This window comes from Hippocampus bargibanti, linkage group LG02 (genome assembly GCF_051943395.1).
Source record: "Hippocampus bargibanti isolate YZ-2025 linkage group LG02, ASM5194339v1, whole genome shotgun sequence".
NCBI lineage: Eukaryota > Metazoa > Chordata > Actinopteri > Syngnathiformes > Syngnathidae > Hippocampus > Hippocampus bargibanti.
The window spans coordinates 21,891,272-21,917,764 of NC_142735.1; the positions used below are offsets into that span (position 1 = coordinate 21,891,272).

General features: G+C 42.1%; 2 protein-coding genes across 4 annotated transcripts; one reads left to right on the plus strand and one right to left on the minus strand.

Moving 5' to 3' along the window:
• Positions 1 to 270: 270 nt before the first annotated feature.
• On the plus strand, positions 271 to 11,334 carry LOC148901973 (uncharacterized). Of its 3 annotated transcripts, none has more exons than XM_088990136.1 (32): positions 271 to 371; positions 459 to 518; positions 1,136 to 1,201; positions 1,365 to 1,406; positions 1,547 to 1,573; positions 1,679 to 1,717; positions 1,795 to 2,634; positions 2,706 to 2,807; positions 2,878 to 2,970; positions 3,068 to 3,130; positions 3,204 to 3,263; positions 3,485 to 3,520; positions 3,625 to 3,690; positions 4,659 to 4,703; positions 4,777 to 4,845; positions 4,922 to 4,993; positions 5,489 to 5,575; positions 5,656 to 5,718; positions 5,778 to 5,843; positions 5,946 to 6,056; positions 6,132 to 6,173; positions 6,244 to 6,297; positions 7,041 to 7,130; positions 7,257 to 7,364; positions 7,460 to 7,570; positions 7,654 to 7,695; positions 7,757 to 7,819; positions 8,493 to 8,567; positions 8,649 to 8,688; positions 10,116 to 10,167; positions 10,232 to 10,577; positions 10,637 to 11,334. In XM_088990136.1, exons 1-32 carry the CDS (start codon positions 351 to 353, stop codon positions 11,036 to 11,038), a joined length of 3,453 nt encoding a protein of 1,150 aa, XP_088846262.1. In that variant the 5' UTR covers positions 271 to 350; the 3' UTR covers positions 11,039 to 11,334. The 3 variants fall into 3 exon arrangements, with proteins under 3 accessions (XP_088846262.1, XP_088846264.1, XP_088846263.1); XM_088990137.1 differs by having other exon boundaries at positions 272 to 371; positions 7,463 to 7,570; positions 10,637 to 11,333; XM_088990138.1 differs by lacking the exon at positions 1,365 to 1,406.
• Positions 11,335 to 11,818: 484 nt separating this feature from the next.
• On the minus strand, positions 11,819 to 25,875 carry LOC148901974 (retinal guanylyl cyclase 2-like). The gene is made up of 24 exons (XM_088990140.1): positions 25,337 to 25,875; positions 24,102 to 24,349; positions 22,309 to 22,539; positions 22,076 to 22,231; positions 20,653 to 20,795; positions 20,394 to 20,549; positions 20,148 to 20,297; positions 19,865 to 20,081; positions 19,675 to 19,750; positions 18,866 to 18,950; positions 17,723 to 17,839; positions 17,568 to 17,651; positions 17,326 to 17,502; positions 17,105 to 17,258; positions 16,823 to 16,966; positions 16,608 to 16,756; positions 16,362 to 16,525; positions 16,098 to 16,221; positions 14,715 to 14,783; positions 14,460 to 14,634; positions 14,110 to 14,208; positions 13,918 to 14,003; positions 12,176 to 12,261; positions 11,819 to 12,064 (listed from the first exon to the last, which is right to left on the minus strand). The coding sequence occupies exons 2-24, from the start codon at positions 24,340 to 24,342 to the stop codon at positions 11,977 to 11,979; spliced, it is 3,171 nt and encodes a 1,056-aa protein (XP_088846266.1). The 5' UTR covers positions 24,343 to 24,349; positions 25,337 to 25,875; the 3' UTR covers positions 11,819 to 11,976.
• Positions 25,876 to 26,493: the final 618 nt, after the last annotated feature.

Sequence of the window (26,493 nt, forward strand, 5' to 3'; positions counted from 1 at the left end):
TGATTAAACTTTATTTTGGAACACGCAGAACACAAGGATAGAACATCTCAGGATCTTAAAACCTGTCAAAAAAGACGTTTTTCATCTTTATATTGTCACTTTTTAAATCTAATTGAAAGGAGCACTTTAGCACATGTTATGAATGGCGACCCCTTGAAAGGAAAAACCGAAAAGGAAAATAAGATGAATCATTTGTGTCCCCGCCCCCTCGGAATAGACTTTTACTCTGGAAGTCACGTAGCGGATGTGTCGTCCTCAACACGCAGCCTTGACACAGGTGCGTTCAACAGCTGAATGATGATAGGTAAAAACAGTCGAAGAAAGTAGAAGAAAGCGAGCAAAGGTGCAACATGAGAGCCGTTACGAGCACGGTAAATTGCGTACAACCTCACACAAATTCTGCTATTAATTTGATTCTGGTTGTTAAAGGTTGATGTGGCTTTCTATATCCAAATTAGGAGAGCCAGGAGGGGTCGAAGGACGAGCAAGGGGAGAGCGACTCCATCCAAAGGCGACCCGTAAAACTCATTTTCTAATACTATATATATATATATATATATATATATATATATATATATATATATATATATATATATATATATATATATATATGATTGTTGACATCCAACAAAAAGTTAGTGAAAGCGTATATTTTGCAGTGTCATGCTTTATCACATGACATCATGTTTCAAACGCCGACCTAAACTCAGCTTTGCTATATCTTTTCCTTTTGAAACTAACTTTTTTCATATGCAATCATGAATAAGGTTACTTTTATTGATCAGTGATTTAAAAAAAACCGTGAGATATGATGTATTTACCATCATTATCGTTATACATTGGAGTAGAACTGGTAGTCAAATAAATTCCTAGAAATTATTGAGGCAGGACATTCAATTTACATTACAAACAGGAAGTATGACGACTGAAATAATGATAGTTTTGTCTTGCTTTGACTTGTTTTGAATGAATGACAAGATGACACAAGGATTAATTGTCCGTGATAAATTGATGGCAATAGATGAGTAAGATTAATAACAACAAAAATCTGACCAAGTGAAAGAAAACAATTTCCTGCAGCAGTTTGGCTTATTGTCTCCCATTGGTTGACTCGTCAAATGATTGTCTTTTGCAGAGTATCGTGGTGCTACAAAACATGCTTAAGAAAATCCCTCAAAGCCCGATACTCAATCAGCAGCAGGTATTTATCACTTTGTCGCCATCCCGTCATTCCGTCGCCCTCCGGCAGGTCGCCTGCGAGTGGTTCGGGAAGCAACCGTGTGAGAGAAGCATTTAAAATGATACTAGGAATTAAGGGAAGGGAATGGACAGTGTTTATTGATTTTCTTTATGTCTTTTAATAGGACATTTTTCGGAATGTGACCGCAGACAGTGAGATGTCACAGGTGAGATAAAAATTGTTTGTTAGCCGCTCGGTGAATCCACACCCTTTTTTCTTTTCTGGGTCTCACCTTTACTCACAATTTCTGACGTGCACTACCAGTTTGTGCGTGGCTTCTGTTAACGTGCTGCTTTCGTGTTGCAGGATGTAGCGCAGCGGTCAAACCGTCAGGTGAGGGACCAATCAAAAAACAATGAAATAAATAATTACAAACAGTCCCTTTGCATCATAACTTTTGTGATGATTCAAAATGTTTTCTTCTTTTACTCTCTGCAGTCAGTGGCAAGCACCAACCCTTTTTATTCTTCTCACTTGGTATGTACCATCAGCATTCCTTTTTTATTAGTATCTCAACAGTTTGCTCTCGTCATCTTTTGCACTTGTCACGTTAGGAGTCCAGGCACAAGTATGACACCAGCGCGGATGACGGACAAAAACCGTGGCAGGAATTCCATCGTTCGTTGGACTGGAAGGAAAATGGTGCCTCGATGTCCGAATCCCAGAAGGATTTGGGACACACTTTTAGCTCAAACCACACGCCAGATAATATTTTCACATCTCAAATGAGGCAGTATCAGAACACAAGTCTGAGTTCATCAGAAAGCCACCCTGAGAACTTCAAGAAGCTCCTCAAAAAGAGCTCCAGCCAGCAGGACCTTTTCCAAGATTCTACCGAGGATTTTATCTTCAAGACGCCTTCGGGGAAAGTCTCGGAGAAGTCCGACAGCGTTTTTGGAGATCCGTTTCGGTCTTCATCCAACACGGCGGATGATTTGTTCGGCTCTCCAAAGGATCCAGTGGGGAATCCTTTTTACTCTTCCTCAAGCACCGCGTCACATTTGTTTCAGTCAAACGGTGGAAAATTCTCACACGCCGACAAACTGGGTCACTCTGGATTATCTGGATCTGATTTGGATGTCTTTTCCCCTTCTTTGAATTTCTCGAGCCCTGTAAAGGAGTTATTCAAAGATGGCGGCAGCACAAGCAGTCTGTTGAATACAGAAGCGCCCAACAGCAGGGATATATTCGGAAGTCTTTCCAGGAGCGGGTTAACCAAATCAACGTCAGACCTTTCGGAACACGCTGTCCCATCGACGTATTTCGACGTACCGCGTGACCTGGTGCTCACAACTCCGCAAGGAAGCAAACATGGCATCCTCAAGCCGACCCCGTTCAGTCAGGCCCAGAAAATGAGCGCGTCGTCAGACACTTCTCCAACCGAGTTGAATCAGGTATTTAGCGTCTCCCGTTTTGGAATTTGAAATTGTCTCGCTTCTTTTCTAAATGTCTCCTTGGGCTTCAGGTGACGCTCACCAGGCGCCCGCCGAAACCGCTTCCTCGTTCCAGACCTCCCGGATTGGAAAAGCCCCCCGTGCTGGATAAATCCCTCAAGCCGTCTTACATGGTCAAAACCGCCTTCACCTACGTAACCAGCCATCTGGTAACCCGAGAGTCATCATTTTCTACTGGTCTAGGTCAAGCAGGAGCAAAGCGGTCCGCCAAAACCTCCTCCAAAACCCAACAAAGTACGCCCCGTTTCATTCGCCGGCGTCACGGATAAGCCGCAGGTGTGCCTCGTGGTTGCAGATAGCATCAAATGAAAGCGGAAGGCATTTCCCAGATCGATATTCCAAACCAGAATGATTATCTTTGTATGTCTTTTAGGACGGTAAAGCGTTCAATCGGGGGGACTGCGACGTCTTTGAGGACATCCTGCTGATTGGACAGGTGGGGCTCCAAATCTTTAGGCCCCCCCCTCCCTCTTGTTTTGTCAATCCAACAAGTGGAAATCCCTCGACAGGAAAAGTGTGTGGAAGACTGGCCAGAAGACAGTCCTCAGTTCCATCCGGACTTCAAACCAGTAAGCCAATGAACCGCTGGCACCTTTTGACTACTTTGCACAACTCTTCCTATTTTGGCATTGTTGTATGTTTCACTCCATGGTGCTTTCTACTATCTTTGTGACTGCTTTATTTTTCCTGTATATAATGATTATACATGTTAAGCGCTTTGTTCCAGCTTCGCCTGTTGTTAAAGCGCGATATAAATCAATCTGTATTATATTGCGTTTTGTTATCCCAGCCTGGAAAATTCCGACTCCGCCGCGAATCCCTGAAGGTGATTGGCGACTTTGTCTTTTTTTTTTTTTTTTTTTTTTTTTTTTTTGAGTCAGTATAAAGCCAAAGAGATCTAACCAAGCGACGTTTTTCTTCTCCTTTCAGGTCACAACGGTCCCTGAGGAAGGAGCCACAGGAGGGAATCGGGATGATGTCGGAGTGCTCGTCAAGGTCATCCCAATTTCCATTCTTGCATTTTCAGATTCTGATATTGAAAAGATATGTCGGAGTCCCTGAAGAGCATATTCAATTCGACAGTCGAGCCACTTACAGACGCTCCCCGACTTTCGAACAACGGTACATATGAACATTTTTGTGCGTATGTCAGGCACAGATCCACCGAGCTCGCCTACGATTGGTTGCGTAGAGTATGTGGGCGGGGAGGAAATCCCTCTTCCCAGTTGAGGCTTAACAAAAAGTAATGGCTTCTGGCATGTAATTCAGTAATGGTTTACTGAAGGCCCATTTATTTTACCACTGTTGGAGAGTCTGTGTTTTATACTTCCCCGTTCGGTGTTTGACTTAAACATACATTCCATACTAAATCTAGCACTGAAGCAATTTACAAACCAATTCACCTGACGAACGACCGCTCGGAATGTATCTCGTTCGTAAGGTGGGGAGCGTCTGTATTTGCGTTTTCGCAAAGCCAGGGGGAAAGTTTGACAATGGCCGCCTTGGAACATGTCATCTGGAGTGAACCCTCGTAATAATAATAATGATACATTTCATTTATAAGCGCCTTTCAAAAATCTCAAGGACACTTTACAGTTACAGGATAGTTTTTTCTGCGGGTGAGCAGTGGCAGCCACACGCGCACGGAGAATAACGGGTTTTTCAAAATATTCAAGAATGATAGAGAGTTTCAACACCCTAAAATTAGTATGCGAAAATCTTAAATCACTCCAAAGCTTTTGGCAAATTGGCATTTGCTGAATTTTGAGGTTCAGCATGGTTTTTCACAGATCTCGTTTCCGGAAACTTTCCGACAGATTGTGAACATTTGCCAATGTTGTGCAGGAGCAGTCAAAAAAAATCTATTGAGCAAGTTGTTTTTCAGCAAACTGATTCTCTATCTTGCATCCTGCTTGCTTCCCATTGCTAACATTTGAACATGCTCATTGCATGTGTGTCCACAGAAGAAGGAGCGGAAGTTCTTGTTTTTGCCCAGAGGAGCCTCAAAGGTACCCCCAAAAAAATGGCTGAATGTGATTATATCAGGGAGCTATTTGGGTTTACAAAGATGTTCCTCACTAGGACAAACTGTCCGATGACATGAAAGACAGTCGGAGTTGGACTTTACCTTCTCAAGGGAAGTCCTCAAAGGTAAACGACGTCAATCAATTCCAAATGAAATGAGGATCCTTTCCCACATCTTCATTCTTGCTCTTGTTCCTCTCAGGAAAATTTCTACGAAATGAACTACCCATCAATGAAGAGGGAAGACGCAGAGCAAAGTTGGTCTGATGGCAAAGTAAGATTTTTCACCTCCCTTTAACTAATTCACAGCCTGACGATATGCAAAAATGTGTCCACTCCAGTGCCAGGGTTTTTGTCATTTTCACTTGAATTCCAGGACCCGCAGAATATTGAGTTTTATGACTATATAAACATTCAATGCAACATAAGAAACCTTAGACTCTCGTCTTTCATCAGAAAAAAAAATCTCTAGAGTAAAAAAAAAAAACAAAACACATTAATTTCTTCTTAATTTAAGTAATATTGGTCTGGAGTTACCTGAGCTTGAAATGGGAGTGGCTGTACAAAAAGCAAATGCTCCTCCCTGGTCGGAGGGAAAAACATTGCCAGAGGTCTGACCATCTTTATCGGCAGCCCCTGCATGAAAAAACAAAACGGGAATGGCGCTCCATGTCATGCTTTTCAATTCCTGAATAAATTCGTGAATGGCAGTGAATGAGTTAAATTCTTTTTTGTCATCCCACTTCCATCATCACTTTTTGTTCCGAAGAAAAACCCCCTGAAGAACAAAGTCAACCAGCTGCTGAGGCGAGCGTCCACCAGCCTCATCCAGCGACAGCCGGCTTCAATGAGCAAGGTAAAATCAGAGACGGAAAACCGCGCCACTGCATCGACCCGGTTGCAATCACACGCTTTGCTCTCGCCGTCATCTGACAGGACGACGACTTCCTTCAGAAACCGATGCATATGACAGAATCTGCTCACAAATGGCACTCCCAGGTAACGCCGTTTCGTGATTGGCATTCCATACGCCGCTCTCACGCCGTTCTGCTCCATAGGAGGCCATGTTTGAGTCCATGAAAGGTGAATACGAACAGGCGGATCAGATTGATGCCTATGCCGGGGTAAGTCCTTTAAAAAAATAAATAATTAGGACCCGAAACCCTCTCTGAGAAGTCAGTGTGTTTGTTTGGCCATCCCTATTGTGCCCCTCCCCCGGCCTTCAGAAAAGCAAAAAGAAAATGAAAAAGAAGTTTGGCCATCTCAAAGGATTGTCAAACTCACACGAAGAGCAGCCGCAAGGGGCGCATGGGTACACACCTGGCAAGGACTCAAAGGTACCACCGGAAACGCCGTGTATGCCACCATGTAAGAAGGTGATGGACACTGTTGCGTGGTTTGATTTCCTCCAGGACAGAGAGGAGCCGTTTTTTGCTGGTGCCGACATGTGGCGGGTATGGTCACACACTAGCATGTGCTCGTAAATTTTTCACTGAGGTGAATGCCCCCCATTAACCTCTCTAGGAGAATGGCCTGGAGAATGTAGATGAGCTAAAAGGGCTTCACTCCAGCAGCCAGGTAGATCTCTTCTTTTATTTTAAATATATGAAGACATTTAAGTATGTTACGTTTTGTGATTAAAATAAACGGAATTTATTTGGTTATATATATATATATATATATATATATGCACATATATATACAGTAAAGTCTCGTTATATCGATATTCAAGGGAGTCCGAAAAAATATCGATATAAACGGGACTATCGATATATCCGACCCATAGTATTGTTTATGTTGTTTATTAATTTACTTATCAGCTAGTTATTTATTTTTGTTTATTCATTCATTTATGTATTTAGATTTGTTTGTTTATTTGTGTATATTTATCCGTGTTGAATTATTTTTCATTTGTTTGCTTGTATGTGTTTGTTTATGTATTTTTTAATAGTATTTGTTTATTTATTTAGTATTTGATTGTTTATGTATATTTATATTTGTATTTGTTTTTTTTTTATTCATATACTTATCAGCTGGTTATTTATTTATTTATATATATTTTTTTATTTATTTGTCTGTGTTAAAAAAAAAATATTTATTTCTTTGCCCCATATGAGTCTGTTTATTGTATCTGTTTATTTATTTTTATGTACTTGGGAATTTATTTCTTTTGCATTTGATTGTCTATTTATTTTTACTTGTTTTTTTTATTCATTTCCTGATCAGCTTGTTGTTTATGTATCTGTTTCTTCATCTATTCATTTGTTTTCTATTCATTTATTTGTCTATTTATTTGTTTGCTTGTTTGTTTTGGGGGTCAGGACATCCCTTTCTTTCATTCCCAACCAAACAACTACCCGCCAGAGATGCTCAATTATGAGGCGCCCGGTGCAGCAGATGGCCACCCAGTGGTTTGTTTGCTTGTTTGAAAGCCAAATTTCCCCTTTTGTTCTTTCAATCACTTTTGAATAAGACCTTCTCGCAAATGACATGCTGGCCACGTCACAATGTCTTTCCTCCATCTTGGTTTCTGGCAGTTCAAGCCCCTGGCGCCTTTGCGTCGCAAAGCAAAACCAAGCCTCGGATCACCTTCAGCGGTGGAGCCGCTAACGTTTGGCGACGCTGCTTTCGTGCAGACATCCGCCGTACGTATGTTTTCGTTTTGACCTTTGTCGAATGAGTGGGCGTAGCTTCGGCTTCCTTTGAATTCCAATGATGGGTTGATTGATTACACTCTCAGCAGGCGGACAACTGGTCAGATGAGGACGACGATGCCTGGAGCGAAAAACAAGACGGAGATCCCGTAGTGGACTACTACTACAAACAGGAGGAGCTGGGACTTCACAAACCGGTAACGGTGGATGCACTGTTTTGCGAGGGGCGGGGAGGGGACGGTGTCATAGGACTCATCACACTCTTGCTCTTCCCTGGCAGAAAAAGTTGAAGCGCAAGCCGTTTCGAAAGCACAAATCAAAGGTGAGCGGCATCGGCGTCCATTTTGGTCTTTTGAATCACGCGTCTTTCTAATTCTTGGCAGAACAAAGTGCGGGAAGGCCTTGTGGAGGACGTGCCCATCAACCACCTTTCAGAAGCGGCGCAGGTCAGTGGTTACGCTCATCTGATTTTGACGTTTCTAGAATGGGAAGATATGAGCGCAACGTGTGGAATGTAAACATGAAAGGAGTCTGTCTTGTTATCTGTCTTTGTCAACTGGCATGGCAGCATTGGCGCTCATTGTCTTCTTCTCTGCCCTCAACAAGGGTGGATTGATTGACTTATCTATTTATTTATTTACCTGTGTGTTTGATGTATTTATCTATTTTCTATTTATTTATAGGTTTATTTTTTATTATGTTTATATTTATTTATTTGTTTATGTATGTATTTGGTTATTTATTTATGCATTTATTTATTTATGTATTTATTTATCAATGTATTTATCCGTTTGTTTATTTATTTATCCATTTATTGATCTATTTATGTATTTATTTATCCAGTTAGCCATGTATTCAATTACGTATTTACTTACCTGTATGTTTGATTTATTTATGCATTTATCTATCTATTTATCCACTTATCTATCTATCTAATTACTTACCTGTGTGTTTGGTATTTATTTATTTATTCATTTATTTGTGTATTTATTTATTTATTTATCTATCTATTTATTTATGTCTCTTTGACAGGTTGTTCGTTGAATTTCCTTGCTCTACATTTGTGCATGATAAGTGCAGGTAAATGTTCATCCTAGGTCCGTTCTTTTTTTATTCTAGGCCGAGTGGATCGCGGCGCAGAGGGACGAGCGCCTGGCGGCGGGCCTGAAGGACGGCGAAGGAGACGGTGACGGAGTCAGTGTGCCCGCTACCGGTGTCTCACCTCGACGCCTCAAGCGTGTGTAATGTTGTCTCTTTGTCTTTCTTTTGTCGCAGGACACAGACAGCTTGATGGAGTGGTGGGACACAGTAGAAAGTGAGTCGCTGTATTTCAAAATAAAAGTTAAAAAGAAAAAACACACAAAAGGTTGCATTCTCAAAGTTCTGGAGAAATGGAAAGCTTATTTCAGCGGGCATAATAATACATGAAAGACACAGTTTACTCTGAAAAATGTTTTGATGTGCATGTATTTTGAATATGGAATTTGGCCCGGTATGTCAAAACAAGTTGCCGTCACTGAACTAACCAAAAGCAGAAGTACACATTGAATACATGAACGCAGATCCACAATGTCACGTGTCCTCTGCCTGAAAACAGAGTTGAGTGGTTTGGATTAGCCTTCATTCATCTCGCAGTGAGAAATTTACATTTCACAGCAGCAAAGTATGAAAGTAAGAGGAAAAGAAGAAATAAACAAACAAAATACAGGAGCTGCTGTAAAGGCAGCTACTCTCGCAGCGCCATGTTCATGTCAAAAAAACAAAATATGACAACGTGAAGACACAGTCATTCAATCCGGAGCACTTTTCTGCACCCTCTTTGTTGTATGAAGCAATTCTAGATGAAAGAGGAGAGTATCACAGCGTCCTTTTCACCAGTGAATCACAGACGTCATGGAGAAATGTGCACGTCTGCTACAAGCTAAATGTTGAAAGCAAACACGAAGATGTAGCATCCATTGACGAAAAGAGCCTGTCTCACATCTCCTGTCCCATGTAAATCTGCTTCAATTCCAAGCCGTACCAGTTCCACATTTCATGAGCCTTTGTCGATTAGGTAGTCCAGAAAATGGATGGATGCATGTTTGTTGATTTTCATAGGAAGGGGAAAGAAGCTCTTGAAATTTTTGTTAGTTAGTGTGCATCTTTTTGGAAGCGCCGACTCATCTGGTGCAGGCAAAGTCCAAAAGAAGTGACCATGCGCTTGTCCTGACCTCACAAAAACCCTTTGCATTTTTCTACCACATTAGAACACGTTTGTCCATTAAGTCGTTCACTGCCATTCCCAAATTTATTCGGGAATCGCCAATCTCGAATTAGTTCGGGTTTTGATTTTTCTTGCTTGGCTGCCGATAAAGCGCTGGTCAGACGTCTGGCAATGTTTTTTCCTTCCACTAGGGGGCAGAATTTCTCTTTTTTCCATGTTAGCGCTTTGTTCCAACTTCAGCTATATAAACCAATATGTATGTATTTTGGACACCCTCATTTCAAGATCATATAACTCCAGACCCATATAGTTTGGGAATTAACTCTTTTTTTTCTTATGAAAGAAGAGAGTCTAAGGTTTCTAAGGGGCTGAATTGAATGTTTATGTAGTCCTAAAACTCAATATTCCGTGGATGCTGGAATTCAAGTGACAATGACAAAAACCCTGGCACTGGAGGGGACACATTTTTGTACATTGTCTGGCAGTGAATGAGTTAAGTGGCAATTGACAAATGTTCATCTATGGTTGTTTTCCAGAGTGGGACGAGGTGCCATCAGATGAAGAGACCAAACAGCTTGATGATTCCCAGTAGGTTCTTCCGAGCATTCACGGGAAATTGGCAGCTGACAAATTGTTGCCCTCCGTCCACTAGGTCCTTCACCGTTTTAGCCGACAAGGTGAACCGAGGCCTGTTGGTGTTCAACAAGATTTTCATGGAGCGCGCCGAGGTCTTCTGGCAGCACGTGGTGAAGCTCCACGCCCTGGCGGACCACCTGAGCACCTTCCACCAGAAAGCTAAAGCGGCCGGCATCACGGGCAGTACCACGGCGGCCGTCGGCGGCGTGACAGCCATCGCCGGTTTGGCCTTGGCCCCGTTCACCTTCGGCGCATCCCTCATCGTCACGGCAGTCGGGGTGGGCGTGGCCACCGCCGGAGGGATCACTTCGGCCTCTGCGACCATCTCGGATAACGTCAACATCATGCAGGAGCGCAAGAAGGTAAATGCTACGCTGTGAAGAACTTTTCTTGATGTTGACATTTTGGCCCCGGTTCGCAGGTGGAGGCGGTGCTCCAAGAGTACGAGTTTGACTTTCGGGACTTAGCCGACATCCTTCACTTTGTCAATCACGGCCTGTACAAACTGCGCGGGCATCCTTTCCTCCGCTCGGGCACGCAGCACTATTCGGAGGACTGGGAGGTGCGCAAGGCGGTGCAGATGATCAGCCTGGTGGACTCGCCCATCATGCGAGCCATGGAGGTGACGGACAGCATCTTGCAGCTGATCCAAGGACTTAACGGCGGAATGGAAAAGTACTTTAAGGATTCCCGCAACCTGAAGAGAGCCTTCAAGAAGCAAGTGGTGGCTCCGATCAAAGAGGCGGCCAACGTGCTCAATGACGGAGTGGTGGAACTGAACCGTATCAGGGAGGAGCTCCAGAAAGCCATCGGCAATTTTTAAACGCCTTTATCAAGGATGATTATGGAACAAATTGAAGAACGAGAGGGAGCAAAGACTTGAACGTCGCCTACTTTTTAATAAGTGGCGGTCATCCTTCTTATTGATTGAGCTCATTTGCATTTGATCGTCAGGCACTTTCTCTGATAACCAATCCAAAAATATATTTAGGCAGCACTAAGTGTCTTGGTTGATGTACACGAGTTATGCTAGCTTATGTGCAGACGGCAACATTTTGTATGCTCATGAGAAATGTTCATTATTGTACAATTGTAGAAGAAAATAAAGCTGATTTTTAACATTCTGTTTCCTGGACATCCACCAGAAGGGGGGCTTCAAATTTGGGTTCTTGACTGAGATTGGGGTTTCAATGTCAGATTTTAAAGTGGAGTTAGGGTTTAAAAACAGTGTCTTAAAAACTAGATAGGGTATTGAACTAGGTTTAAGGTTTCAAATTTGGGTTTTGGCTACGATTAGGGTTTCAGGTTTTGGGAATTTCCAACCTTGTGCTAGTGAATCAAAATCACAATTTGCAAACTAGGTACGTATTAGGGTTTCAAACAATACCATCTATCTGTCCATCCATCTGTACATCTATCTATTCATGTATCTATCCATCTATATCCATCTATCGATCTGTCAGTTGATCCGTCCGTCGGTCTGTCCTATCTGTCCATCTATCCATCCAGCTATCCCTCCAGCTAGCTAGCTAGCTAGCTATCCATCCATATCTGTCCATCTATCTAATCTGTATTTGTTCAACAAATGTTCTGCATGGACCTCCAATATACTGAAGATGGCACAATAACCACACATTTTCATTTTTCTCCTTAAAAAACAGATTTTGTTGTATTTACACTTAATTATTCAAGTGCAGACTTCGAGGTAGTGTATGTGTGTGTGTGTGTGCGTGTGTGTATGTATGCATCCGTTGGCAATGTCTATTTCTTCATTTTCTTCTGTCGGTCCAGGAATTTCTGTCTTCTTTCGACCGGGATTTCATCCAGACTGATTCCGTGGTTACTGGCCCTGGGACACACAGACACTCAACTTCAACACGTTCCGCCCCACCTTCCACCCTCCTACCAAAACGCAACAAATGTTAAAGAGTATCAGCTGTTCGGCGTGAACGTCTCTCACCCTCCCTTCAGGTCCGGAGGAACAGGCAGAGGTTTATTGAAGCCGTCTCGCCCCATCAGCCAAAAGGTGTCCTCAGCACCTTTCATCTAAAAACACACACATGGACACATACTGTAGTATGGCAGTTTTATTTTTTGGCTAATCTGTACAATCAGAATCTCGATGCAGGTGCATGCATAGTCATGTCTAAAAAAATAAAAAAAATAAAAACATAATGGTTAGATAGTTACATGTAAAATGACATACAGTGATACCTTGGCTTACGAACTTAATTGGTTCCCAAAAAGTGTGTGTACTGCGAAAATTGTGTATTCCAAACATTAATTTCCCATAGGAGACCATTAACATGAGAATAATCCGTTCCCAGGTCCCCATAAAATGTAATATTCAACTAAAAAGCCTTAAAACTACACACAATGTACCTAATTTTATGTATAATAAATGTGCTATGGTATTGTAATTAAAGAAATAAACTGTACAGTATAATAAAGTCATTTTATTTACCTTTGTGATGGTCGATGTCTTGATGGAATGGATAGCTTTTTGCATAACGTGTCTCAAGGAGCTCTGGGTTGTTCATCTCAGAAGTTGTGATATGGCAACAGCAACAGATGCGGGCAGGCACACTAGAAACTTCATTCATAGCTGGTTCCCTTGCTTATATGTTCTCTTCAAATTCTACAGATGGCATGTGCGGGTTATTTGTGGAGCCTGATTGATGGGATATTTTAACCTTGCAATCTACACTCTGACTTTGAACTATCAATAACGTTGAAATGAGTCAAAATTTCACTGTTTTCTATCCATTTTCTCACCATTTGACTTTTGTTTTTTTTTCACTTTTGTTTTATTTGTTTCAAGATCTATCGTTTCCCTCGTTCCGGCTCGTTCGCGAACGACACATCACTCATTGTGGCGCTCCGTGTGTTTCCCGAAAACCAGTTTGTATGCCAAGATTATATTCTCGCGAATTTAACGTTCGTAAGGCGAAAAGTTCGTTAGCAAAAGCGTTCGTAAACCAATGTATCACTATATATAATAGCCTTCTTGATTTTAATGTCACAATGTAACTTTTCCCCATGCAAGGTGTAAATTTTATTTATATTTATTTTATTTTTTTAATGACATGGATGGAATGAAAGGCATTTTTAGACTATGGGTACGAGCGCAGTAATGTCTTTTCTTTTTATCATATTTCTTTGGGATTTTTGATAGCTGACAAATGATATCTAAAATAATCTTATGAGTTGTGTAAAGCTTTGTTTTTGAATTAATATATATAAGGCATGTTTTTCACAACCTCAATCATCCTAACTCATTCACTGCCAGACGATGTGCAAAAATGTGTCCACACTCATGCCAGGGTTTTTGTCATTGTCCCTGGAATTCCAGGACCCACAGAATATTGAATTTTTGGACTAGATAAACATTCAATTCAGTGTAAGAAACCTTGGACTCTCTTCTTTCATCAGGAAAAAAAGAGTCAATTCCTAAATTATATGCAAAAAGAAAAAAATCAAACCTGAACAAATCCGGGACTGGCTCTTCACGTCATGCTTTTCAATTCCCAAATTAATTCGGGAATGGCAGTAAATGAGTTAATTGGCCAGCGTGCCGCTGATTATTTATTAGTGTCATGTAAAGAGTCATGGAGAGTAAAGCACATGCTCGGATTGCCTCAGAAGCCCTGACCAACAAAACAGACATGAGGTGTAAAGCCAGAAAATTGGGATGCACTGTACCTGAGCTTTTCTGGTCTCCATGTGGTAACCCAGTTTGAGACTCGTCAGGACCTTCACTGTGCTCAGACTGATGTGGATTCTGTATGCTGCACAACAAATATGGGAAATATATATATTTTTTTAAAGCTAACGTGCGTTTTTTTGTGTACATGATCCAACATTCACAGCCACTTGGATATTTGCAACACATACGAAGTCCAGAGGATTCCATGAGTGAAGCGGTGGTCACAGTATCGCCGAAGAGACAATATCTGGGCATCGTGAGACCCACCACGCCTGCCACAACTGCACCTGGACATACATTGACACATATTTATTTGATTTTTCATTTTTTTAATGAAACGTTACCAAAAACAACACACTGTATGTAGCATGAGCTTTTTTTAATGGAGTGATGTCTAATCTCACACTGATATGACATAAATATAAATGATTACAGGTACAAAACAATAACGATATGGTGTATTGTGATTGACATTTATAGTAAAGCATTTTTTGGGCGGGGGAGGTGGTGGGGGCAGCAACTGTGCGTGTGTGTTTACCAGAATGGAGGCCAATTCTTATCTTGACTTTAATTTCAGGCATGTGCTTGATCTTAAATGCTCCGATGGAGTGCAGGATATCTAGCGACATGTTGGACACCTCGGCTGCGTGCTGATTGCCGTTCCGATTGGGAACGCCGGACGCCACCATGTAGGCGTCGCCAATCGTTTCCACCTGGGAAAAAAAACAATACAGTGGACACACAAAAAAAACAGGCACACTTTTGCTTGCTTCAAATCCTCTCTGGAGTTGACCTTGTAGACATCATGAGATGCAATGATGGCATCAAACATGGTATAGAGGTCATTGAGCAGGTCCACCACCTATGGGGAAAACACACTGATTATGTATAGAAGGGGGTCATTTTTCAATACCATATGTATTTGAAAACAACATATGTATTGGAAGACATTTTTTTCACCTGTCTTGATATATTCCATCCATCCATTTTATAACCCTAACATAGGGGGGTGGTTGTGGCGTCGGCAGCCATTTTTGGGCAGTAGGCAAGCTCATAAATATTATTTTTTTTAATATATATAATCACAGAATTTTTAATAAGACTTAAAAACTATGTGACACCGAGCAAGACGTTTTAAGTTGTTTTCAAAAACATGAGTCAAATGAAAAAAATGGCATGATGTATGGTCACGTATTTAGAAAAAAAATGAAAGAAATTATATTCATCATCTTTTTTTTTCCAACAGCATAGTACGTCCATCCATCCATTTTCCGTATCGCTAATTCCTCATTAGGGTCGCGGGGGGGTGCTGGAGCCTATCTCAGATGTCTTCGGGCACGAGGCGGGGGACACCCTGAATTGGTTGCCAGCCAATCGCAGGGCACACAAGGACAAACAAGTCACTCTCACACTCAAACCTAGGGACAATTTGGAGTGGTCAATCTGCCTGCCATGCATGTTTCTGCAGTGTGGGAGGAAACCGGAGGACCCGGAGAAAACCCACGCAGGTCCGGGGAGAACATGCAAACTCCACACAGGAAGGCCAGACCGGGACGCGAGCAGGCGACCTCTGCAGTGTGAAGCCGATGTGCTAACCACCTGACTACCGGGCCGCCCAGCATAGTACATGTTTTTTTGAATGATTTGTAGAGCGGATTTTTTTTAAACATGATCATGTAGAAGGCTCAAAAAATCTCAAAAAATGTACATGATGCATATTAATTCATTCACTGACAGACGATGTGCAAATATGTGTCCACTCCAGTGCCAGGGTTTTTGTCATTTTCACTTAAATTCCAGGATCCACCGAATATTGAGTTTTAGGACTACATAAACATTCAATGCAGTGTCAGAAACCTAGACTCGCCTCTTTCATCAGAAAAAAGAGTGAATTCCTAAATTGGATCTGGAGTAATATGAGCTTGAAATGGGGGTGGCTGTACAAAAGGTAAATGCTGCCCCATCGTGGGAAGGAAAAATATGATCGAAGCCTGAAACGCACCCCTCCGCAAGAAAAAAAACAAAACCCGAATAAATTCGGGAATGACTGTGAATGAGTTAAATGACTAGAATAAAAAATATTGTTATGAATAACTTGGTTAAAAAAAACACACAAAAAATGCAGTATGAACTATATGAAACAACGCAAAGTTCCGGACCTTGAACAGGCTCGTACCTCAATGGGCTCGCTAAGAGCCGAGATGGTCGTGAATCCGACGATGTCGCTAAAGTACAAAGTGCAGTCCGTGTAATGTTCCGGTCGAACCGGCTTGCCTTTCTTCAGAGCCTGAGCCACCGACCTGAAACCCGTTTTCCATTATTAGGATTAATAACCAGAAGACGACCCGAGCGTCATGCGAACATGGGCTTGGACATTGTCAATCGTTGCGAGAAGCAATTTCAAGGCACGGAGAGGTCCAACAATTCAAATGTGCCTCACTTGGGCAGCAGTTGTCCCACCAGCTTGTCCGTCTTGTTTCGCTCCACCTCCAGTTCATCTGTCCTTTCTCGGATGAGATCTTCCAAGTTGGAACTGTACTGCTCCAACATCCGCAACATGGAGTCAATGATGTTCGCTTTCTTCCCTCGGTTGATGCCCCGAAACTACGAAAACAAAGAACCCCACTGAAATCTTCCCACATCAAATGTTCCGTTCCGACAGAGGACTTTCGTGGGATGGCTTCACCTGCTTGAAGATCTCATCGAAGCTCGGCCTCTTGGCGGGGTCTTCGTTCCAACATTCGTTCATCAGTGTGAGACATTCAGCCGGCGCTTCGTCCACGGAAACCAGGGGACGGCAGAGAGGCGGCGGCTGCTTCAATCGCTCCAAGATCTCTGACGGACAAGGACGAGTGGTCGGGAATCGACGTTGACACATGTATTAGAAGACATCCTCCTCACCGAGGGCGGGCATGTCCATCATGGCGTAGGGGGGATTTCGCGATATGACTTCTTGTATGATGATGGAGAAGCTGAACACGTCCCCTGACATGGTGCCTCCTCTGATGGGATGCCTCAGGATCTCGGGCGCGGTCCACAATAGTTCTGAAATCAAGTCGAGTGCATCTGGGAAACCTCGCCAAAGCGTTTGTTTGCATGGACAACGTTGAGGAGGGAGGGTGAGGAGCTTTGTGAACGTTCTCACAGGGGACCAGCAGACAGAAGGATATCAGTCGTCCTCACCTTGCGGGTCCTCAGGAACGGCAAGGCCTTCGGAGTGAAGAATCATTGGAATTCCGTAATCTGTGATCTTCAACACAAAGCGCCCGTCAACGAGACAATTGGTGGACTTCAGACGGCCGTGACTTAAACCCCGTAGATGGAGATGCTTCATCCCCTGAAACACACCCGTCCCTCCTGGTCAGCTGCGATTCCTTTTGGACTCGGACGAACGCAATGGTCACCTTGATGAGGTCCATCAAGAGGGACGACTTGAACATCCAATCCAACCTCATGTCGCCGTTGGCCAACAGGTCTGCCAGGCTGCCGCGAGGGCAGTGCTCCACCACCATGGCAAAGATTCCAGAGTCCACGAAAATTCCCAAATAGAGGTTCAGGTTTTCATGTCGCATGTCCCTTAACTGGAAAGGATTTTTGGGGGGGTTGTTTTTAGACCAAGCAGAGTCCTCCGTCATCTCGTTCATACCTGGCTGAAAAGCTTCTGAGTATGTTGACTGACTCCCGTCCTGGCGCCCGCCATTGGGAACTTCTTGAGCCAAACCCAGTCACCCTGATAAAAGGGGAAAACTACAAAGCAAGGGACTATGGGAACTGACGCTTCCGATCAAAACTCATGCATACCTCCAGTATTCCGATATTGGAGCTCTCCGGCGTGGTTAGTATGAAGCTTCTAGCAATGGAGCGGAACGGCGTTTTGATTTCCAGGAGACTCCTCATGATCGATTCGTCGTTCAGTTTCTGGAGAGTCCAATCACAACGGTCGTATTTAAGATATCGATATCAGTTTAGTGATGCGCAGATACATAGGTCTGCACTCATGTTCCCAAAACTACACTACAACACAACTTAGTACTCAGGTTTCTGTTGTGAAAACAAAGAAACAACATGGCTGATAAATTAATACATCACACGATATGAATATAATTTTAAAATTTAAGTCTCTTAACACTCAATCCAGGGATCCTGGTGTAAAACGTGCAACTAATAAGCAAAAATACAAACACATTGTCAGTCACAGTGGCAAAGTAACCCAGCTAGCTTGCGGCTTTAGCCGCGAGAGGCCTACTGGTTTGTTATTTTCTCTCCAAAAGACGCTGATTAATTGTGCTTCTAGTTGACTTGTTGCCTGCTTTAACCCAGTTCCAGACTGACGTCTGTATAATCGATCACACTAGCGCTTATTCCAACGGGCTAGGCGTGTCATTCGGAGGTTAGCTTAGCATTGAACATAACGTTTCTTCGCCTTTTCTCATCAACCCTTTGCGAGTATGACGCTTGTCATAAATGTAGAGCATTTTCATGACCACAGAGATTATTATTATTGATTTAAGCAGGCTAGCTGAAGTTGTTGCTAGCTAGTAGCACATAGCTGTCCTGGATCCTTCTGACTATCAGCAGAAGGTGGTGTGCGTGCCTTTTTGGACTGTCTCTGTGGTTCTTTTTCTTCTGATACTCATTGTTGGGGTCTCAATTTTGCTACCCTATGTGATATTGATTTCTATCCGCAAACAGCAGTGAGAAGCCGCTTATTTTCAAGCCTTGGAGTAGAGGCCATGTCAGTCGTCTGGAGATACTTTTCAATATACTTGACAAGACTGTTGTAAATGATGCTGTGAAAACTATGATCTGGAGAAGATAGTCAGTCGCAACGCTAGCAAGCACTGAATTCCATCCTGCGCCGCTAACAATGAAAGTGAGGCAGATACGACAAGCAAATGAATCAGACTGAAATGTGAAAAATGTTGGAAAATGTGTGTTTTAAACCTTTTTGCTGACTTGAGTATCGATGAAGACGATGTCATCTAGTGTCAAAATGAGTTTGGAGGTGTTTTCGGCTCCTCTGTGCTTCCTGTGCAAACATGGTGTGATTGAAATCGTAATTTGGGGGAGGAATTTCCCCACAATGGGGAAATTTCCAAAGCACCATCGACGTCACCTGTGAGGGGCTTTGATTAGCAACGATCCCAACATTTTCAGGTGAGAAAGGGTCCAGAGTTAGCTAGTTTAGTCAGAATATGTCACCGTCTGGTACAACCAGGCACTCGGTATGTAATGAAGGCCGAGAAATATGTTTCTAACAGTTTAGAATTAGATTTTTTAGATTAGATTAAATTCAATGAAATTTCATTAAATTAGATGTTTATTCCAGTGCCAGGGTTTTTGCAGGACACACAGAATATTGACTTTTAGGACTACATAAACATTCAATAATAAACCTTAGACTATCTTCTTTCATCAGAAAAAAAGAGTTAATTCCTAAATGATATGGGTCTGGAATTATATGAGCTCGAAATGAAGGCGGCTGTCCAAAATACAATGAAAAACATACATATTAGTTTATATAGCGCTTTAACAACAGCTGAAGCTGGAACATAGTGCTAACATGGAAAAGGGGAAATGCTGCCCCCTTGTGGAAAAGAAAAAAACATGGCCAGAGGCCATGGCCAGCACTTAATTGTCACCCAAGCATGAAAAAACAATGGCGGGAATGGCGTTCTACGTCATATTTTCAATTCCCGAATCAATTCGAGAATGGCAGTAAATGAGTTAATTATGATGGTGTTTTTCCTTACCTGATCCAAAAGAAAATGGCTCCGAGCAGAATGCAAACCAAGGTGAAGAAAAAGAGGCCCGTAATGGCGTCTGTATCTACGAGAGCCAAAACAAAATCGCTGGGGATCTTGGGCTTCAATTATGTCGAAAGATGTCACAAAACTACTGCCGCCACATTTCGAATGCAGTTGGAAATGGATCACACAGCACCTGTGCAAGCCTCATCTGGATTGAACCAACAGAAGCTGGCGCTTGGGGGTTTCCCACCCGGGAAGGTGAAGGAGCGCTTGAGCGGCTTCAGACTTCCAACGGCCCCGAAGGTGTCCGTTGAAGCGAGCGTATGCGTGGGTACAAGTTTACTGCCGTCGCAGTCCAGGACGACGTAGCCTGCCTGCATCCCTCGGCCATCTCGACCACCGTATAACACCTGGTGGCAGTCACAGAGTGTGTTTTATGAACGGTGGGTGGCTTGGATTTCGGAACACGGACCAACCTGGTTGAAACCTCGGTAGTCAAAGCCTCCGTCTGACTGAATCAACTGATCGCCGGTCACCCATCGCCCGCCGCCCACCTGACGACGCTCCTCCACGGCCTTAGCGACAAAGTAAACCATGTTGAAGATGGTCCCAAAGAGTGGAGACACCTGTTGGGGAGAAGGAAGTGAGAAAAAAATCAAAATGCTTCCTGAAAAGGAAATAGTCAAGTACTGTGATCATGTTTGCGATGTTGATTTTTGTACTTCCGTTGCCGCCACGGCCGATCGGATCTCTCTTTTCATTTGGGCCTGACGAAAAGCTTCGTAGAAATTCCGATCTGACGCCATGGTGACTGTCAGAACAGAGCCGTAGGCGTGGCGAAGTTGGGTGCTGTTGGTCAGTTGGGGGTAAACTGTGTCCTGACAATCAGAATGAAGAATAACATTTCAGCCCAGAAGGCTTTAATCGAAAAACCGTGGACCGTAAGAATCCCTGAATGTTTTCCTGAGATGATCGGTTTACCTGGTAGGGCAGAGCGTACAGCAGGGCGTCATACGGAATAAAGACGTAGCCGGCAGACACCATCCCCATGTCCAGAGCGGCCAGGAGGAGCTTTCTCTGATCCTCGCCTCCAATAAGGACAGAACTCATGCACAAGATCACCACTGTTAAACAAATAAACAAATACACAAATAAACACATAAACAAATAAACAAAAAGAAATACACACATAAATAATAAATAAGTAAAAAACAAATTAATTAATTAATCAATTAACAGATAAACAAACACATAAATAAATAAACAAATGAACAAATAAATAAATGAACAAAGGAACAAATAAATAAATAAATAAACGGACAAACAAAAGTAAATAAATAAATACATAAATAAACATACATTAATTAATAAACAAATGAACAAACTAACTAACAAATGAATAAATAAATAAACAAACACAAATGAATAAACAAATGAACGAAAGAAGGAAAAAAGAATAAATTAAGAAACACATAAACAAATAATAAATAAATAAATAAATAAATAAATACATGAACGAACAAACACATGAATAAATAAATAAATACATCAATAAATAAATAAAAGAACAAACTAAGGAATAAATAAAGTAACACATAAACAAATAAATAAATACATAAATAAATGAACGAAAGAACACATAAATAAATAAATAAATAAATAAATAAATACAAACACATAAATAAACGAAAAAATAAACAAACAAATAAAGAAATTAAAAAATAAATACACATAAATGAATGAAGGGACAAACTAAGAAATAAATACACAAACACAAATAAATAAATATATAAATACATCAACAAATTAAACAAATAAATACAGAAATAAATACAAACATAAAACAAAAAGCCAAATGCTAACCCCGCATGGGAGAGCAAAACATCGCCAGAGCTTTATCGGCACACCCATGCAAGGAAAACCAAAACCTGAACACATTTGGGAATGGCGCTTCATGTCATGCTTTTCAATTCCCAAATAAATTCGGGAAAGGCAGCGAATGAGTTAATGAATATTTGAGGTCTGGTTATGTTGACTCTTTTTTTGTTGCGAAACAAAAATAATGAAATTTCGCAAACTTTTACAGAATTTAGAATACATACGTGAGACAACATTTCTTGAAAAAAGGTCACATGATCCACAGGGTCAATCGTTCAAGTTACTATAGTATGCACCGATCTTGTTACAGAGTTGTTGTTCCAGCTGTCATTTTTGCTAAACTAATAACATTGACGGGCCATTTCTCCTCACGCCATGCCCCGATGAGGCTAAAATTTGGGATTTGGTGTAGATGATCAAATCCACTCAGGTACATTTTTCAGATTGTTCTTGTGATTTGCCAGAGAATGACACGCCAATGATGAACGGAGTCATTCCCATCAGGTGACGCAAATGCTGTGCATACCTTTGACCATGTCCGCATCTCTGATTGCTTGAAGGGCCTCCCGAGGACCATCTTTGGTGTTGGTTTCCATGGTAACAACAGGGCCAACCGGTAAACCAAGAGCCCTGAGAGCGGACGCCACTTCCTCCCCGGTGCTAATCCAAAAGTCAATCGGAGCTGAGAAACGGCAAAGCCTGGTCATCAAGAGCGCTTTTACCCCTCGTGACGAACTTTGATCTTGTCACATTCCTGACCTGAGATGACGCCGACGTGCGCCCAGTGAAAGAACCGGAACACGGCAAACAGGACCGCGCTGGGGCGAGGAACAGGTGGCAGATTGGGCCAATTGGTATCCAGGCAACCGGGCGATGCAAGCCCCACCTCCCAGTGTTGAGCCAATAAAGAGGCGGCGCGGCAAAGGGCGGGATTAAAGGGTCCAACGTAGGCGTGGCCGTAGCCCTCCATGTCATCAAGTTCTGTTAAAGCTTCAAAATCACAGCGAGGAGCAGTTGCCACATTTGCGCTCATGTGAGTAAAGTTGAATTTTACAGCTCTTTCCTAAATAAATATGGTGTCCATTTTACAGGTGGCTCATATTTAACAACACACTTCTTATCAAAAATATAAATATGGAGCCCGCGATGAGAAGGAAGGAGCGTCAGCGTGGAGCGCCGATGCGTGTGTGGAACGGTCGCCGCTTGGAATTGAAGCGGATTTACGTGGAACAGAAGACGTGAGACAATTTCTGTTTGTCAATAGATGTGCCAGCTTCGTGTTTGCTTTCAACATTTAGCTTTCCACCATGATGTCTCTGATCCACTGGTGAAAAGGACGTTTTGATCCTCTCCTCTTTCATCTAGAACTGCTTCATGCAACAAAGAGGGTACAGAAAGTACGAAAGTTTGAAGACTGTCTGTGTCTTATTTGTTGTGTCGCATTATTTGTGATTTTGTTTTGTTTTTGACTTCAAGATGGCGCCGCGAGAGTGGCTGCCTTTACAGCAGCTCCTGTATTTTGTTGTTGTACTTCTTCCATTCCTTTCCTCTTACTTTCATCACTTTGCTGCTGTGAAATGTAAATTTCTCACTGCGAGACTAATAGAGGCTAATCCAAACCACTCAACTCTGTTTTCAGGCAGAGGACGCATGATTTTGTGGATCTGCGTTTATGTATTTAATGTATACTTCTGCTCGATGAACCTTTTGGTTACAGTGACGACAGCTTGTTTTGATTTAGCTGGCCAAATTACATATTCAAAATAGATCAAAACATGACCGTGTCTTTTTATTTGAACAGCAGCTCCTGTATTTGTTTTTTTTTTTTATTAAATCTCTCCACTGTGAGACAAATAAAGGCTCATCTAATCTAATCTAAATCTGCATGTGTCTGGGTGTGAGCTGTGGCCAACACTAACTCACGTACGAGTATGCCTACTGAGTTTGTTTGGGTCATTCAATGCCAAGATGCTCTCCCCGCAAAAAAAAACTAACAATCTGAATATTTAACTCATTCACTGCCATATGATGTGCAAAAATGTGTCCGCTCCAGTGACAGGGTTTTTGTCATTGTCACTCGAATTCGAGGACCCACAGAATATTGAGTTTTAGCACTACATAAACAATCAATAAAGCGTTAGAAACCTTAGACTGTCTTCTTTAATCAGAAAAAAAATAGTTCATTCCTAAATTATATGTGTCTGGAATAATATTAGCTTGAAGTGGGGGCTGCTGTCCAAAATACAATGCAATATATATGTACATATTGGTTTATATAGATCCTTGACAACAGCTGAAGCTGGAACAAAGCGCTAACATGGAAAAAGGGGAAATTCTGCCCCCTTGTGGAAGAGAAAACATTGCCAGACGTCTGGCTAGCGCTTTATCGGCAGCCAAGCAAGAAAACACAAAACCCGAACTAATTCGGGAATTGTGCTCTATACTTCATATTTTCAATTCCCGAATACATTTGTGAATGGTGGTGAATGAGATAATGAGGCAGATTTTGGTTTGAAAGAAACTTTCTGTACTATTTGAAAGTGATAGCACACCTTTGGAAGTAGAACAATCCTCATCCAACAGTTTGACATCATACCAATACCCTTGGCTCAGGCTGATGTCAACCCGTAATCTTGAGAGTGCCAAATTGGCCGCCGCCGTTGGCATGGCCCTGGAGAACATTGGATCGCAGGACCAGGGACCGATGAGAGCTAACTTGAAGGTCGCGGTCCAAACCTCTGCTACACTCAGCCACCACAAACAAAGCCCCAGCAACCACCAGGGCGCCAGCATCCTCACTCTAGAAGACAAAGGAAAACAACCCCCCCAAAAAATACAAAAATTAAAACGCATTCGTGCGTGCGTGCGTGTGTGTGTGTGTGTGTGTGTGTGTGCGTGTGTGTGTGTGTGTGTGTGTGTGTGTGTGTGCGTGCGTGTGTGTGTGTGTGTGTGTGTGTGTGTGTGTGTGTGTGTGTGTGTGTGTGTGTGTGTGTGTGTGTGTGTGTGTGCGTGCATATTTCGAACTCATTTGAATTGGAACAAACTGCACTGAACTGAATCCCCATCTACGACTATACTCCAAAATTGTGACATTAGGATTAGCGTTAGCAAAAAATGCTAAATCAACTAGACATGTCAGCAGTTACAGAACCGCAAAAAATGTGCCCTATATATCACATTTTTACGAGTTTCATAAATTTACTTTTTTCATGTTCGAAATTGGGTTCCCACGGGGCAAATGTTTCGCACACCGAGTCCCCACTTTGTAGAAAAAAGGTGTAGGTGTGTGTGCGTGTGTGAGAGTCTGTCTAATCCAGGTTACAGGGATATTTTTACTTGGCATTTTTACAGGATTAAACACCTCACCCGGAGTAGTCAAGCAAGCAGCAAACGTCACACACAACGCTCGTGGCCTTCAACCTGTCGCTGTAAAATAAATTTCAACCAAATTCCTGCCCAACTGCAATAAAACCTTTTGATTAACTTTTGCCATGGATTTCCACTGGAAAAAAAATTAAGAAAGTCTTCAACTAAATACCGTGCAACAGACTGACTGTAATATTTTTCTAGACAAGTACCTGTAGTCTTAATCCAGTCTGTGGCCTATGGGATTCTACTGACTACAAAAAAGCACACAACGCCAAGGCATGTATACAAACATCCAATTTCAATAATTTGACTACTTTTAAGCAGACGAAATGGCCTCCATCTGTCAAAAGCACTTGACATATTTTTCAAAGATTTGTTCCAATAAAAAATAAAAGAAAACCAAAGACGCAGTATTTACCTTTGTCTCCAAGATTCATTTGTCAGAGGAAAAGGAAGCAAACTGACGCTGACTCAGGCGGTAGGAGCCGGCGAGCATACAAAGAAGCTTTGACTCTAATCTCGTTTCCTTTCGGTGACATCTAATGAGAGCTTGATGCTTGTGTGTCCGCGCGAATTCAAGGTGAGCTGGCGAAAAAGTCAGCCATTAAAATATTCAACGTCATATGGGCAATGGTGGAAAGTGGACATTTCATTATTTTATTTCAACGATTCACTGTGCGTGATTTGAGATCTTGGGGAATCAAAAAATTGGGGAAGGGGAGGGGGCAAGCACGTCCATCGCGGAGCATTAACATAATTGACATAAAATGTTAGATTGTCAGCGGAGGGGGTGTTATGACCGCCGCATGAAACATCATTTGGCTGTTCTGATTTATTAATTCGAAAATATTTCTACATAACCTATATAATGTTATCAAGCGTGAATCCTTATCATTTCGTGCGTTGATCATTTCTAAGAAGATGGCATGTCCTACTCTGTGATTGGACACCGAACGCATCTCGTGTCAATTGCTAAACACGAACGCGTAAGCAACATGCTAACAGTACTGTACAGTACTGTATTTCTTTTTCAACTACTCAGTAATCGATGATTGAATACACTTTTTTAAGAAAACCTTGTTTATAAAACTGAATAAAAACACAAACATAGGTCCTTCGTGTCTTTAAATAAAAACACGAGTGATGTTGCACCGTTTTTCAGTCAATTCGTTTGAGCACACGGGACAGAAAGCGTTTTTTTACGCTATGTCGCCCATAAGAATGATTTGTGGTGAAACCTAAAGATATAACATACCTAATAAGGTGCAGTAATAGGTTTGTTATTCAGTTGACAGTGTCAGTAAAGCAATTGTATGTAACTTAACAAGAGGGAATCCGTTTTGTGTGCTGGGAAGTTTCAGTTTGTGCCTTTTTGCGTTTGAAGTCGAACCAGATATTAGATATTTTCTACACAGGTATCTTTACTCTCACCTAAATACAGACTGTCAGGTATTTTCGATATGCTGTCTAAGTTGTGCGCATTGGCAAATCCGCACACCCAATTCTCCACATTCTCTTCAAAGCTGATTTTTGTCAACAAAGGCAAACCCAATGAATGGTTGATACACACTAGCG